The sequence below is a fragment of the Carlito syrichta genome, unplaced genomic scaffold (assembly GCF_000164805.1).
Source record: "Carlito syrichta isolate Samal-C Ts95f unplaced genomic scaffold, Tarsius_syrichta-2.0.1 Scaffold308820, whole genome shotgun sequence".
In the NCBI taxonomy this organism is placed as follows: domain Eukaryota; kingdom Metazoa; phylum Chordata; class Mammalia; order Primates; family Tarsiidae; genus Carlito; species Carlito syrichta.
This window is the reverse complement of record NW_007252916.1, coordinates 434,708-448,418: the sequence shown is the minus strand read 5'-3', so window position 1 is coordinate 448,418 and position 13,711 is coordinate 434,708. Positions and strand designations below refer to the sequence as shown.

General features: G+C 51.3%; 2 protein-coding genes and 1 pseudogene across 5 annotated transcripts in view; 2 read left to right on the top strand and 1 right to left on the bottom strand.

The window, feature by feature from the left end:
• Window positions 1-4,603, top strand: part of INCA1 (inhibitor of CDK, cyclin A1 interacting protein 1) — a 5,608-nt gene extending 1,005 nt beyond the window's left edge. Inside the window, exons 2-6 of one of the 2 annotated variants that reach the window (XM_008065939.1) lie at window positions 2,439-2,561; window positions 2,792-2,831; window positions 3,219-3,367; window positions 3,833-3,998; window positions 4,219-4,603. In XM_008065939.1, coding sequence (XP_008064130.1) covers window positions 2,439-2,561; window positions 2,792-2,831; window positions 3,219-3,367; window positions 3,833-3,998; window positions 4,219-4,368 — 628 coding nt within the window. In that variant the 3' untranslated portion in view covers window positions 4,369-4,603. Of the gene's footprint in view, window positions 1-2,438; window positions 2,562-2,791; window positions 2,832-3,176; window positions 3,368-3,832; window positions 3,999-4,218 lie in introns of both variants that reach the window. The other variant, XM_008065938.1, reaches the window with a different exon arrangement.
• A 365-nt stretch (window positions 4,604-4,968) lies between these two features.
• LOC110596355 lies at window positions 4,969-5,775 on the bottom strand (annotated as a pseudogene).
• CAMTA2 (calmodulin binding transcription activator 2) overlaps window positions 5,098-13,711 on the top strand; it is an 18,467-nt gene continuing 9,853 nt past the window's right edge. Inside the window, exons 1-10 of one of the 3 annotated variants that reach the window (XM_008065932.2) lie at window positions 5,098-5,179; window positions 6,497-6,591; window positions 6,791-6,894; window positions 8,095-8,162; window positions 8,245-8,380; window positions 8,994-9,065; window positions 9,298-9,451; window positions 9,772-9,906; window positions 11,110-12,044; window positions 12,740-12,866. In XM_008065932.2, coding sequence (XP_008064123.1) covers window positions 6,561-6,591; window positions 6,791-6,894; window positions 8,095-8,162; window positions 8,245-8,380; window positions 8,994-9,065; window positions 9,298-9,451; window positions 9,772-9,906; window positions 11,110-12,044; window positions 12,740-12,866 — 1,762 coding nt within the window. In that variant the 5' untranslated portion in view covers window positions 5,098-5,179; window positions 6,497-6,560. Of the gene's footprint in view, window positions 5,180-5,292; window positions 5,828-6,496; window positions 6,592-6,790; window positions 6,895-8,094; window positions 8,163-8,244; window positions 8,381-8,993; window positions 9,066-9,297; window positions 9,452-9,771; window positions 9,907-11,109; window positions 12,045-12,739; window positions 12,867-13,711 lie in introns of those variants that run through there. The other 2 variants (XM_021716473.1, XM_021716474.1) reach the window with 2 other exon arrangements.

Genomic DNA, 13,711 nt, shown 5'->3' with positions numbered 1-13,711 from the left:
CACTCACCTCAGCCTCCCAAAGCATGGGATTACAGGCTGAGCCACCGAGCCCGGCTAGAAACCATCTTTTAAATAAAAAGCCCAGCATAGTGGCTCACTCCTGTAATTCCAGCACTTTGGGAGGCGGAGATGAGAGGATTGCCTGAGCCCAGGGGTTCGAAGCCAGCCTGGGCAACTTGGCAAGACCTCATCTCTACAATAAATAAAAAAACTAGCTGGGCATTGTGGCAAGTACCTGTAGTTCCAGCTACTTGGAAGCCTGAGGTGGAAGGATTGCCTGAGCCCAGCATGTCAAGGCTGCAGTGGCCATGAACATGCCACTGCATTCCAGCCTGGGCAACAGAGTGAGACTCCTACTCAAAAAAAAAAAAAAAAAAAAAGTGAGTTTGGATTTTCTTCTAAAGATAGTAGAATTCAGTAGAAGGTTATGAGCGGTTTTTTTTTCCTTCAACTTTTTAATTATGGAAAATATCAAAAAATACAGAAGTAGAGAAAATAGTATCATGAACCTGATGTACCATTTTCAGTCAGCTTCAATAATTATCATTATATAGATAAGCTTTTCATCTCTATACTCATCTAGCCTCGTACTTTCCAAATTATTTTGTAGTACATCTCAAACCTTATATCATCTCACATGTCATGTTTTAAAATATTATTCTGCATGTTTTATTCAGAATAGATTGTTGGGGAATGAGTATGGAAGCAGGGAGAGGAGGAAGAGATCTTTGCAATAGTCCAGGGAGGGGAAGATGACCTGGAATATGGTGGTAGGAGTGGAAATGATGAGTGGTCAAATCCAGGTATACAGTATTTTACATGTAAAACTGATAGGACTTGGTAATAGAATGAATGCGGCAGGTGAGGAAAAGTGAGACATACCACGTTTTTGACCCTAGCAACTGGGCATTTGGGGTGCATTTCAGCCAGAGACAGGAGGCTGGGAAAGAGATATTGAGTGGAGCCCAGAGAGGAACCAGGGATGGATATATAGATTTGGAAGTCAATAGCACATTGGCAGTATGGAACTGAGTGAGGTCACCTTACAAGAGATGGAAATGGAAATGATAAAGGGCCCTCAAGTCCAAGCTGGGTACAGTGGCTCACGCCTGTAATCCCAGCACTTTGGGAGGCGGAGATGAAAGGCTTGCCTGAGCCCAGGGGTTCAGACCCGCCTGGACAACTTAGCAAGACCTCGTCTCTATAACAAATTTTAAAAATTAGCTGGGTGTGGTGGTATACACCTGTGGTTCCAGCTATTTGGAAGGCTGAGGCAGAAGGATCAAGGCTGCGAAGACCATGAGCATGCGAATACACTCCAGCCTGGGTGACAGAGTGAGACTCTGACTCTTGAAAAAAAAAAAAAGGGCCTCCAAGCCTAAACCCTGGGACCACTTCTTAGAGATCAGGAGGGCGGTCATTTAATATGCAAGCTTTGGAAGTGATGAGCACTGTTTTTGTTTTTGATTTTTTATTTCTGAGTCAGAGTCTCACACTGTCGCCCAGGCTGGAGTGCAGTGACATGCTCATAGTCACCGTGGTCTCGACCTGCTGGGTTCAGGTGATCCTTCCACCTCAGCCTTCCAAGTAGCTGGAACTGCAGGTGCGCGCTACCATACCGGGCTAATTTTTGATTTATTGTAGAGATGAGGTCTCACCAAGTTGCCCAGGCTGGTCTCAAACCCCTGAGGTCAGGCATTCCTCTGATCTCGGCCTCCCAAAGTGCTGAGATTACAGGCTTGAGCCACCATGCCCGGCTGAGCACTGTTCTAAAATAGCTCTGCACACTCCTCCCTATTGACAAGGATCAAAGGTTCTCTCATGCATCTCTGCATTGACCTACAGGAACCCTGTCTGTCATATCACCTGAGTAGCCAAGGTCTTCCTCTTCAAACAACTCTACTTGCTAAATATTGCCTTCTGTAGCTGTGAAGCTTTAGATTCAGTAAGATCTGAGACTTGAACAATAGCCAATCTCTACCCTCATCCCAGCTTCAGTCTCCTTTCTTTTTTTTTCTTTTTTTTTTTTTGAGTTGGAGTCTCACTCTGTGGTCCAGACTGGAGTGCAGTGGCACACTCCCGGCCACTGCAGCCTCGACCTGCTGGGCTCCGGCGATCCTTCCGCCTCAGCCTTCCAAGTAGCTGGAACTACAGGCGCGCACTACCACACCCGGCTAATTTTTGATTTATTGTAGAGATGAGGTCTCGCCAAGTTGCCCAGGTGGGTCTCGAACCCACGGGCTCAGGCAATTCACTCACCTCAGCCTCCAAATCAGAGGCCTTGTCATCCTCTTCAGCTGAAATGGTTAAGAGAAGATATGGCTTGAGGGAACCTGGGCAGCTGTAAGGTCTTATGGAAAGATGGGTCCCTGAATTCTTGGAGTGAGTAGATACTGTAGGGGAAAAGCCAGCCCAATTCTACCTTGTTCTCCCCTCAGGCGTTCCAGAGTGGTCAGCCGATCTCCACCTCCCAGCTTGCCCTCCCAGAGCCTCAGACCAATACCCCACAATACCCAGCATTATGGAGATCTCTTCTGGAAGAACATTAGTCAAAGGCCCAGGTGAGCAGAGAAGGAGAAATAGAGAGAAACTGAAGGTGGGAAGGTGAGGCTGTACAATTTTTAACTACCATAAATCTTTAAATCAATAAGCCCTAGTCTGGTGATAACTTCCCATTGCTGATGGACATTGTAGCTCCTAATGCCAGAAAGAGATTGAGAGAGGTCATTAGAGAAGCACTATGGATGAAGTGTCTTCTCTGCACTTATAACCCTCTTTTTGTGTTTCACAGCCCCACCTGGATGGAGGAACAATACATTCCACCCGTGCTGGTATGATAAACTCTGCCCTTCAACACTTCTTTATTAAAAATTGCACCCGGGCAACCCTCTTTCAGGTTCTCTCCCACTGCAGGAGCTTTTCTGTCTTCTTAATAAACTCCTGCTTTCTCACAAAAATTCCACCAACTGCCATCCTGTCCCCAGCTCTCATTAACTCTTCCCTCTGCTGTTCCTCAACCAGTGCACTGACCAGCCCCTCCTTTCTGTGAATCAATCATCCATGTTTTCCAGATCACAGCTGGGCTTCCCAAGACTCCTGACTTCCTAGTTCAGTCCAAGCTTCCCTGAAAGATCTGGTTCTTTCCTCCAGCTCCTTTCTCCCATTCTTTGGCACAGAGAGCTGCTGGTTGCTCCCAGCTTGGCATATACCCTCCTGAGAGGCTCCCACCTCCTGAGATGCTTTGCAGAAGAAAGAGGAGGCCACATTTGAAGGGACTGCAGCAAGGACCTGGGGGCATCCCTGCCCGGGTAAGGGCTGTCACTTATCACCTGGAGGACCTAAGAAGGCGCCAGAGAACCATCAATGAGTAAGAAGGCTGAGAGCCATCTGGATTCTGGGAGTTACAGGGTTTGGGAGCAGGATGGCTTATGCTAAGGAAGGGAGTTGAGAGCTTTGAGAGGACTGGAGATTGCTTGGAAAGGAGCTGTGGACTTGGTGTGACTGAAAGAGAATTTTTATAATGTAGAAAGGAGGGAAGTGCAAGATGGAGGATGAGCTACATGAATTGTAAAGAGTAGAAACTGAATCACTGAAGACAGGAAAGCCCACAATAGAACTTGAGGACAGTGGGGAGCTAGGGGTCACCTCTGGATCCCTGGACTGAAAATGCTTCAGTCTGAGGGGAGCAGAAAATTGGGAGAGGAGAGTTGGAGGTCAAATAACAACACCCATGGGTACCAGCAGGAAGTATTTCAGAACAGAAAGGTGAAGAATGGAGAGACAAAAAACCTGGTCTCCAGGCACATTTCTCCTAAGCCTAAAGTCTCCACAGATTGAAGAAGGCCCAGTGGGGCAGCTCTGGGGCTGCATCTGAGCCTCTGGTGACTGAAGAAGAGGGCTGCGGATCCCCCAGAACCACTGAGTACCCTGATCTAGAAGAGGAGAGGGCAACCTATCCACAGGAAGAGGACCATTTTCTCTTTCCTGGCAGGGCCCAGGTATGGTTGGAGAGGAACTTGGTGGAGTGGCAGAGGGTGATGTGGGTCCCTGATCTTCTATGGAGAGACAGTGGAAGCTGAGAGCCTGGTTGGATAGCTGGATTTGAGAAGGAAAAAAAGTGAGATCCAAAGACTTGGGAGTACCCGGGCTTGTGGACTAGGAAATCTAGAGAAAGACCTACATTTCTATTATTTTTTTCAATTTCTCTTATCTTTACAGCTGCTTTGGTCTCCCTGGAGTCCCCTGGGCCAGGAGGAAGCTTGCTTCTCCAGGCGGCTGAGCTCTCTGGCTTCCTTCAGCACTGTCACAGCCAGGAGGAATCCTCTTTACAATCATCCCTGGGGGATGGAGTTGGAGACTGAGGAGTAAGGAGAAACCATTCCTTGTCAAAGATGCCTCAGCGACCCAGAACTAGTTGTCACTAGAAACTGCTGACATGAAGGCATTTCCCCTTCCTAAGCCACTCTAACTGCCTTTCCAATCCTCCGAACTAGACATTACAGCCCCCTTGGGCTCCCATCTCAACTCACCCCTCTCACAGGAACTTCCCAAGTCCTGTTTTCCTCTAGGCCCTGCTCCTGGCCTTGTGTTCTCTCTGTTCTGTTATTTTAAAAGCAAGCAAGTGGAACCTGGATTTGTCTTTCTTCCTGGGAAGCAGCGTCGAAGAGTCTAATGGGGAAGGAGAGCTTCTTTCACGTTCTAGAGAACCCAGCTACAGGAAGTCGCGCTGGGTTCACAACTTCAAGAAGTCTTGCCTGAAGCGAGAAAAGTTCTGCCCCCTAGACCGCCTTCCTCACCCAGCCCCTCAGATTCCAGCGTTGGACTGCTGCCCCAACAAACACCCCTCCCCCGCCCATTCTCTCGGCCCGGGAGTCACATCAATCGGCCGAGCTTCCGCCTCCGGGACCCTGGAATCCTGCCTCTCAGTGCTATTGCCCCTTTGACGACTTTCCTGTCCCTCCGCCTGGCTCAGGGCCGTGGAAACGGAGTCCCTCCGCCCAGCGCCCCACCCAGAACCCCACGTGTGCTGACCCCAGGTTCCCCTCCCGACCCCCATCCCCTTAATTGGGAGGCCCCGCCCCGTGCGCAGTGACGTCGGACGCCGCTGTCAGCCGGCGCTGGGGGGGGTCGGTGTGGGGTAGAATGGCCGCTGCAGCCGTCACCTGCGGGACCCCGGGAGGTAAGAGCCAGGGCCTCTCGCCCGCCTCTCCGCCCCCGCGCCAGGGGGCGCAGCTCCTCCAGGTTCCGACGTGGAGCGCTGCGCCCGGGACCACCGTTCCTCCTCCGGGTTCGCTCCCACCTCCCGCTTCCGTCCTCCTCCCCCGCGCCAGGGGGCGCCGCTCCGCGCAGGGCCCCACAGCGAACCAGTGCGTGCCAGGGGACTGTCCCGGGGACCGCAGCACCCGGCACCCGCGCTGTCTCTCGCCCGCCGCGCGTCTGCGGACTCTGCTCCGAGGCTTCTCCAGAACATCCCTCAGTGCGGGAGGGACCCTCCCACCTCGGAAGTTCTCCGGGGACCACCACGCAGCCGAGGGGGGCCGCCGCGAGCGCCCGGCGTCAGAGTCCGGCGCCGTCCCCGGGCCTGCAGCCCAGGTCCCGCTCCCGCTCCGCACCCTGGCAGACTGCCTAGCCGGGACTGCGCACCTGCGCCCTGGGGCGGAGTCCTTACCCTAGCCCCAGCTTCCTTGCTCACAGTTGAGCCTGTACCGGATTCCTCCCCCTCTCCATCCCGGACACCTGGCGGAGCCCACGCTGAGAGCCTCCTCCAGCTCCCATCTGTTCCCCCAGGAGGGCGGAGGCTTAGGCTGGAGCCCGAGCGGTAGATGGGGTAGGGTAGGCCTGGAGGCCAGGGGAGGCAGAGGCGTTTGGGGAGAGGGGTGTGGGAGGTGGAGAGGGCCGTCAGTCTCAAGAGCGGAGGGCGGGTTGTCCTGAGGGTGGGAAGCTGGGTCCTGGGTGTCTAGCCCAGATTCTGTCATGTCTTAGCCAACTTGGAGGAGAGAGAGTAGGTTAGGATCAGTTATCACATCTGCCCTTCCCCTTGGAAAAATCAAATAGAGAAGGAACTCAGGGTGTGTCTTCTAAGGCCTACCTCTCCACCCGGACATGGAATCTCCTGCCCTTCCCCCAGCATCCAGGCTCTCTTGCCAAACCATCCTGCAAGGACCGGATGCCCTGAGTCCCAGTCTTTTCGAGAGACCAGGCTTTAGGGCCTCTGAGGCCCCAGTTCTGCCAGCCTTCTCCCTTCCCCCACCCCAACGCATTTCTTCCAGGTCACTGTTCTGTCTCCCTACTCATATTGGTTTCCAGCACTGTGTCTGGGTTTTTCTTCACTTTCATTTTCTGGTTCTACTGTCACATCATAGTACAGCCCCTTCCTCTCTTTCCTCATCCTTCGGAGATATCATGACCCAGTTATGTACCCCCTCCCCCACCTCATACTCCTCATCCCGGATTAATGTGGGGGCTTCTGCCATGACCTTGTTCTCTCGCTTCCTAGCACAGACTCCCCCTCCCCCCGGCCTCTCAGGCCGGGGGTGACCTTGCCCCCTGGAGCCCTCACCATGAATACCAAGGACAACACTGAGGTTGCTGGTGAGTTCATTAACTAGGTTTCCAATTTGGGCACAGCCCTTTGTTCTCCCTGTGATGGCTCTCTCAGATTAGCCCTGCTCTCCTTGTCAGGTTTTGGTCTTCCCCAATATTCTGGGTTGTCTTCAGCCCCTTCCCCCTGAGATATTTGTCACAGAGATGCTGGGATAGCACCCTAAGCCCTCCCTTCTATTCCTTCTAGAGAACAGCCACCACCTGAAGATCTTTCTCCCTAAGAAGCTGCTGGAGTGTCTTCCTCGCTGCCCGCTGCTGCCTCCTGAGAGGCTACGGTGGAATACAAATGAGGTTTTCTTAGGGCTTAGCAAGGCCTAGTGGGCTGGGGGAGGGTCATTGCGGGTCTTTCTGTGTCCATCAACACACCTAAGTGCAGAGTACTGTTCTAGGCTCTTTGGGGGTCATAGGAGAAGTATAAAGATATAGATCTTGTAGAGATCCTTGTAGGAGAAGTATAAAGATATAGATCTTGTAGAGATCCTCCTTGGCTTATCCACCTGGGTTAAAACAACAGTTACTGCCTATAAAGTATTCCATAGACACTGGGCACTTTGCTAAGCACTTTGCTAAGCCTACCTTATTTCATCCTCTAAGGTTGCTATAGAGCATGGCTTCTTCTTAATTCCATGTTATTGATGACAAAACTGACCACTTATGTAGCTTATCTAACTCCCTTCAGATCCCTTGACGATGGTGTTTTTAACCACCACTAACACTGTCTCCTTCTGGAGAGCACAGTTCTTGTGTTACACATCTTCTGTATTCTGTACACTTAGTGCTACATACATAGTTGCTGGTTGATAATTATTTGATGTTAGACGAGGACTATCAGTAAAAGGGTATGTGTGTGTGCATGAGATTATTGAAAGTGCCATAGAGTTTTGGGGAGGGGCCAAGGTAGTCAGCAGGACTTCATGGAGCACCTGAAAAGAGATTTGGTCCATATAATGACTAGGATTTCCAGACATGGAGAGGTGTACACAGCCAGGCATGTGGGACACTACCATGTAGGAGGTGACTGCTCAGGGGCATGTTCAGGAAAGAATCAGTGGACCTGTCTGGCAGGAATGGTAGATGTGATGTGGATAACTTCTGGCAACAGTGATTTGATCCTTTGTTGGAGAGAACCTTGGAGTCAGGCTAGAGAATTGAAAATTCCTGGCAGTGTCAAATCATTGACATTTTGTAGTCAGGAAGGGGCACAGAAATGGGATTTGGGAAGAGTATAATAATACAGAGTATGAAGAATGGATGATGAAGAATGTGGATCTGGCCCCAGGTGGGAGGGAGGGTGGGAGAGAGAAAGTTAGATTTTCATCTGAGATGGAACCTGAGGTTCTTAGGAGGGCAGTGGGCCTTGATGGGTTCAGATACCTGGAAGCATCCTCCACTAGTTGCCACAACTCAAAGTTAGATACTGAGGGGATGACCAAGAGGCAAGGCTGAGACTCTATGAAGGGGACACCCACCTGAGTGCCTCCTCTCCTACAGGAGATTGCATCCTACTTGATCACCTTTGAGAAGCATGATGAGTGGCTGTCCTGTGCCCCAAAGACGAGGTGAGAGAGTTCAAGAAGATAGGGAGTGGCAGAGGTCCTGGGTCCTGTTCACAGAACTCAAGGTCATTCCTTCTCCTCCCAGGCCTCAGAATGGCTCCATCATCCTCTATAACCGCAAGAAGGTGAAATATCGGAAAGATGGTTACCTCTGGAAAAAGCGGAAGGATGGGAAGACCACCCGAGAGGACCACATGAAGCTGAAGGTCCAGGGCATGGAGGTAAGAGAGTCAGGCATTTCAGCTCATCTACTCTCGCCTGCCCTCCTCCCCCCTTAGATGGGCTCTAGTCCTGCCAGGGCTTGGTGACATTGTCTACCTCAACCCCCTCCCAGTCCATCTTCCCTTCTCACTCACTTTGGGTCAGGTGACTGATTGCTTAGGCCATTTTGGCTTCCCACTTTCCTCCATGACCCAACTCTGCAGGCTTGAGGTCATGCCTCCCCTCCAGGAAGGACACTGATGCCCAGTCCCCTTACTGCTCTTGTGTTTCCCTCAGAGATCCAAGCAATGATGCTCTAGGCACAGGTTTCTCTTTCCCATATCATTGCTCCTCATCTCAAATGCATTCTTGCTTTGCCTTTTGATTTCTAGATAGTCCTATATCTCAAATCTGGTCCTCATTGTAAGGCCCCAGCCCCACTGTCCCTTCTCTCTAATCTTCATCTATGAATCAGGGCTGCTGAGATTTGAAAGGGGTGGGGGAAGAGGTGGGGGTGGAGGGAGAGTTGAAGAGGAACTGGTGGAAAGATTGGGATTCCTGCAAAGGGACTGAACAGAGGAAGAGTTGGGGAGCAGACTAGCCCTCCCCCCACCCCAGCCTGTCTCCTGGCAGTGTCTCTATGGCTGCTACGTTCACTCTTCCATCGTCCCCACATTCCATCGGCGCTGCTACTGGCTGCTCCAGGTAAGGACTTCCTGGCTCTTTTAGGGACATGGGTCTGGAAGGATGGAATGGAAGGATGACTAGGTTCTAAGTGAGGAAAGGACCTGGGAAGAAAAAAGGGAGCTGGGGATGGAGAGAGCCAGAAATTAGGGGTATGGTTGGGGGGAATGCCCAGGAAGAAGTGAGGACTAGGAAGCTGAGTCCCTGGACCTCAGGATCCCATGGCTCTCTGTGTGTACCCTTGTGCTCTCAGAACCCTGACATCGTCCTTGTGCACTACCTGAACGTTCCAGCCCTGGAGGATTGTGGAAAGGGCTGCAGCCCCATCTTTTGTTCCATCAGCAGCGACCGTCGAGAGTGGCTGAAGTGGTCCCGGGAGGAGCTGTTGGGACAGCTGAAGCCCATGTGTAAGGCAGCAGGGCAAGAATAGAACTCCAAGGGGAGAGTGGAAATTGGGGCCTCCCAAAGCAGCTGGGGTTCTGTACTCGAAGCCTGTGGGGTGATCATTTCTCTCCAAGCTGGGAGGGTGATAGGTTTCCTGGTGCATTCTTAGGTGTTGGAATATGGAGAAAGGACTAAAGCTACATGTCTGAGCAGTCTTGAGGCTGCTGGCCTCTATTCACCCAGCCAGAAGATTTGGAGAGTGTCAGGTGCTTGGAGGAGCCATCAAGGTACTCTGGGGCTTGTTTTGTGAGGGTTCCACAATGCTTCCCCTCAATTCCTCTAGTTCATGGCATCAAGTGGACCTGTGGGAATGGGACAGAGGAGTTTTCTGTAGAACAGCTGGTGCAGCAGATTTTGGACACCCACCCAACCAAGCCTGCACCCCGAACCCACGCCTGTCTCTGCAGTGGGGGCCTTGGTGAGTGACCTCCTGACTCTGAAACTCCCTTCCCACTTAGCCATACTGTTCTTTTTCTTTTTTTTTTTTTGAGTTGGAGTCTCACTCTGTCGCCCAGGCTAGAGTGCAGTGGCATGCTCACGGTCACCCCAGCGTCAACCTGCTGGGCTCAGGCAATTCTTCCACCTCGGCCTTCCAAGTAGTTGAAACTACAGGCACACACTACCACACTTGGCTGATTTTTAAAAATTTATTATAAAAACGAGGTCTCGCCAAGTGTCCGGGCTGGTCTTGAACACGCAGGCTCAGGCAGTTTACTAGCCTCAGCCTCCCAAAGTGCTGGGATTATAGACTGAGCCACTGAACCCAGCCCTGTTCTTTTTCTTTCCTTTTTTTTTTTTGAGTTGGAGTCTCACTCTGTCACCCAGGCTGGATGCAGTGGCACGCTCATGGCCACCACAGCCTCAACCTGCTGGACTCAGGTGATCCTTCCGCCTCAGCCTCCCAAGTAGCTGGAACTACAGGCGCATGCTACCACACCCAGCTAATTTTTTAATTTATTGTAGAGACAAGTTTTCTCCAAGTTGGCCAGGCTGGTCTTGAATCCCTGGGCTCAGGCAATCCTCTTGCCCCCGCCTCACAAAGTGGTGGGATTATAGGCATGAGCCACCATGCCTGGCCTGTCATACTGTTCTTACTCAAGCTATGGAGATATCTGTCTTGATGGGATTTGCATGCTGATTTGCAAGTCTTTTGCATGTCCCAGAAAGATGGGCCAGAGGAACAGAGGCCTTCCCATCTGGGTGCACCCTGGTCCCAGCTCCTTTTATTCAGTGGTCCTGGCAACCCATGCCCTTTCTGTCTTCTACCTTTAGAAATTCCCATCTCCTTAGCACTACCAATTACACCCAACCCTAGCTTTATTCCTAGGCACCCCCTTGGTTTTTTCCTTTTGTCCTTCTTCTATGCTTTTGCCTACTGTTTTCAGCTACTCTCCCAAGCCCTCAGTTCTCCCTGGCAGTGTTCCTGTTTATTTGGAGGGGAAAGGTGTGGGGGAGGGGTAGTGGAGGTAGGGGTGGAGAACAGACATTTCTGATGCCTTCCAGTGGCCACAATCAGTATTACACCTGTGTTCTATATGGAAGTTGCAGGAATACTTTATAAGGGCTTCTAGAAAGAGAAGGCTGCAGAAGGATGTGTCTTATTCTCTCCTCTCCACTCCAGGTTCTGGGAGCCTTACCCACAAATGCAGCAGCACGAAACACCGTATCATCTCTCCCAAAGTGGAGCCCCGAGCTTTAACCCTGACCTCTATCCCCCACCCTCATCCTCCTGAGCCTCCTCCACTGATAGCCCCACTTCCCTCAGAGCTCCCCAAGGCACATACCTCCCCTTCTTCTTCTTCCTCTTCCTCCTCATCAGGTTTTGCTGAACCCCTAGAAATCAGACCTAGCCCTCCCACTTCTCGAGGGGGTTCATCAAGAGGAGGTACTGCTATCCTCCTCCTGACGGGACTGGAACAGCGTGCTGGGGGCTTGACACCCACCAGACACTTGACGCCCCCGGCTGATCCTAGGCCTTCCATGAGCTTGGCTGTGGTTGTAGGCTCTGAGCCGTCTGCCCAGCCAGCTCCTCCTAGTCCTGCCTTTGACCCTGATCGTTTTCTCAACAGCCCCCAGAGGGGCCAGACATATGGAGGAGGGCAGGGAGTAAGCCCAGATTTCCCTGAGGCAGAGGCTGCCCATACCCCCTGTTCTGCCCTAGAGCCTGCTGCTGCCCTGGAGCCCCAAGTCGCTCGGGGTCCCCCTCCACAGTCAGGAGCAGGTGGGAGAAGAGGAAACTGCTTCTTCATCCAAGATGATAACAGTGGGGAGGGGCTCAAGGGCCAGGGGGTTGCCCCACCTGTATCTTCACCCCCTCCCTCACCTCCACCTTCACCTCCCCCCTTGGAGCCATCAGGCAGGGTAGGAAGAGGGGAGGCCTTATTTGGAGGACCTGGTGGGGCCAGCGAACTAGAGCCCTTCAGTCTTTCATCATTCCCAGACCTTATGGGAGAACTCATCAGTGATGAAGCTCCAAGCATCCCTGCCCCAACCTCCCAGCTCTCTCCTGCTCTTAGCACCATCACAGACTTCTCCCCAGAGTGGTCCTACCCAGAGGTGAGTCTCAAGATTATCTCCTCCCTTCTCCATCCCATCTGTTTTCTGATTCCCCAAAACAAATTGTATTAACTCTGACCTCATGGTCTATAACCTAGTTTCCCTCAGTTCTCATGGTTTCTTAGTTCCCTTCCCAACCCCTATTTTTACATAGTCCTCACTGACTTAACTCTTTCTCCCTTCTCCCTTCCATGTGTTAGTGTGGTTGTGGAAGTATTATGGGGACCACATTCCCTTGGGGAGGGAAGCTGGGCTAGGGCTGTTCAGCCTGGAGAAGAACAATTACAGTGGGGATATGATTGCAGACTTTGATTTGCTGAAAGACGTTTAAGCAGTGGAGAAGTTTTGTTTTATGCTGCCTCTGAGAGGAAAAGGAGGAACTACAGTGGGGGTGAATTAGCCTAAGGACAGAACTTCCTCCTGATGACAGCTATGTGGTAGCCTTGGGGGAGGCCCCTGAATTCCTCGTTTCTGGCAGATTCAGGTAGAGATCAGGTAACCACTTGGCAGGAATGTTGGGGGAGGGATAGCCTAGACCTACCCCACTGGGTCCTGTCCACCACCTCTGTACTCCCAGACTCTAGCACAGGACCTGCCATATAGTAGATGCTTTTTAAAGATCTGCATAAATGAATTAATGAATGAATAAGTGAATATCTAACTCCAGTCATGTGCTTTCTGACTTCTGTCTGCAGGGTGGGGTCAAGGTGCTCATCACAGGTCCTTGGACAGAGGCCGCTGAGCATTATTCCTGTGTCTTTGATCACATCGCAGTGCCAGCCTCACTTGTCCAGCCTGGTGTCTTACGCTGCTACTGTCCCGGTATGGGGATTGGGAACTGTAGGGGAAGCGACTGACATATGGGCAATTAGGACAGATCTAGGACCTCTAGGCTTCCAAGAAACACTGGTAACAAGTGACTTGTTCTGAGAGTACAAGGACTTCATCCAGTCCTGAGGTTAAGTGCCAAGCTCCCCCAGTAGGCAGGAGAGCCTGGGCTTGGGTGTTGGAAAGCCTAGGTTCTGGTCTAAGGAATCTACTCATTAGCTAACCAGTGTGTTAATCAGATGAGTCTGATCCTTCCTGAGGTCCTTGGCCTCCTCTTCAATAAGATCAGGTATTGACCAAAAGAATCTCTGATGTCCATTCAGGCTCTCTGGCTTAGTGGACCCAGAGTCTCCAATCACAATCCAGGGAGAATGAGAAAGGAGAGCTATTGGTCTCCTCTGAACAGTCTTGGAACTAAAGGACATTGGCTTGTAGACCTGGCACTGTCAATACAATAACCACTAGCCACATGTGCCTGTTTAATTAAAATTAAGTAATATTTAAACTTCAGTACCCCCCAGTCACACTGGCTGCAGTTCAAGTGCTCTAAGCCGCACGTGGCTGGTGTTACACTATTGGATAGGGCAGATATAGAACATTTCTGTTATTGCACAGTTTTATTGTACAGCACTGGCTAGACTCTATTTCCCAGGCTCATCTCTGCCCTTTTGCCACAAACTTTGGCTTTACCTTGCACTCAACAGTCAGCCTTACTGTGGGACCCTAAGAATCACCAAAATGACAGGTTGACAACTTTGCTGTCTATGAGTGGGTTTTCCCCAGTCTTTTTTTTTTTTTTTACTTTTTTTTTTTGAGTTGGAGTCTCACTCTGTCGCCCA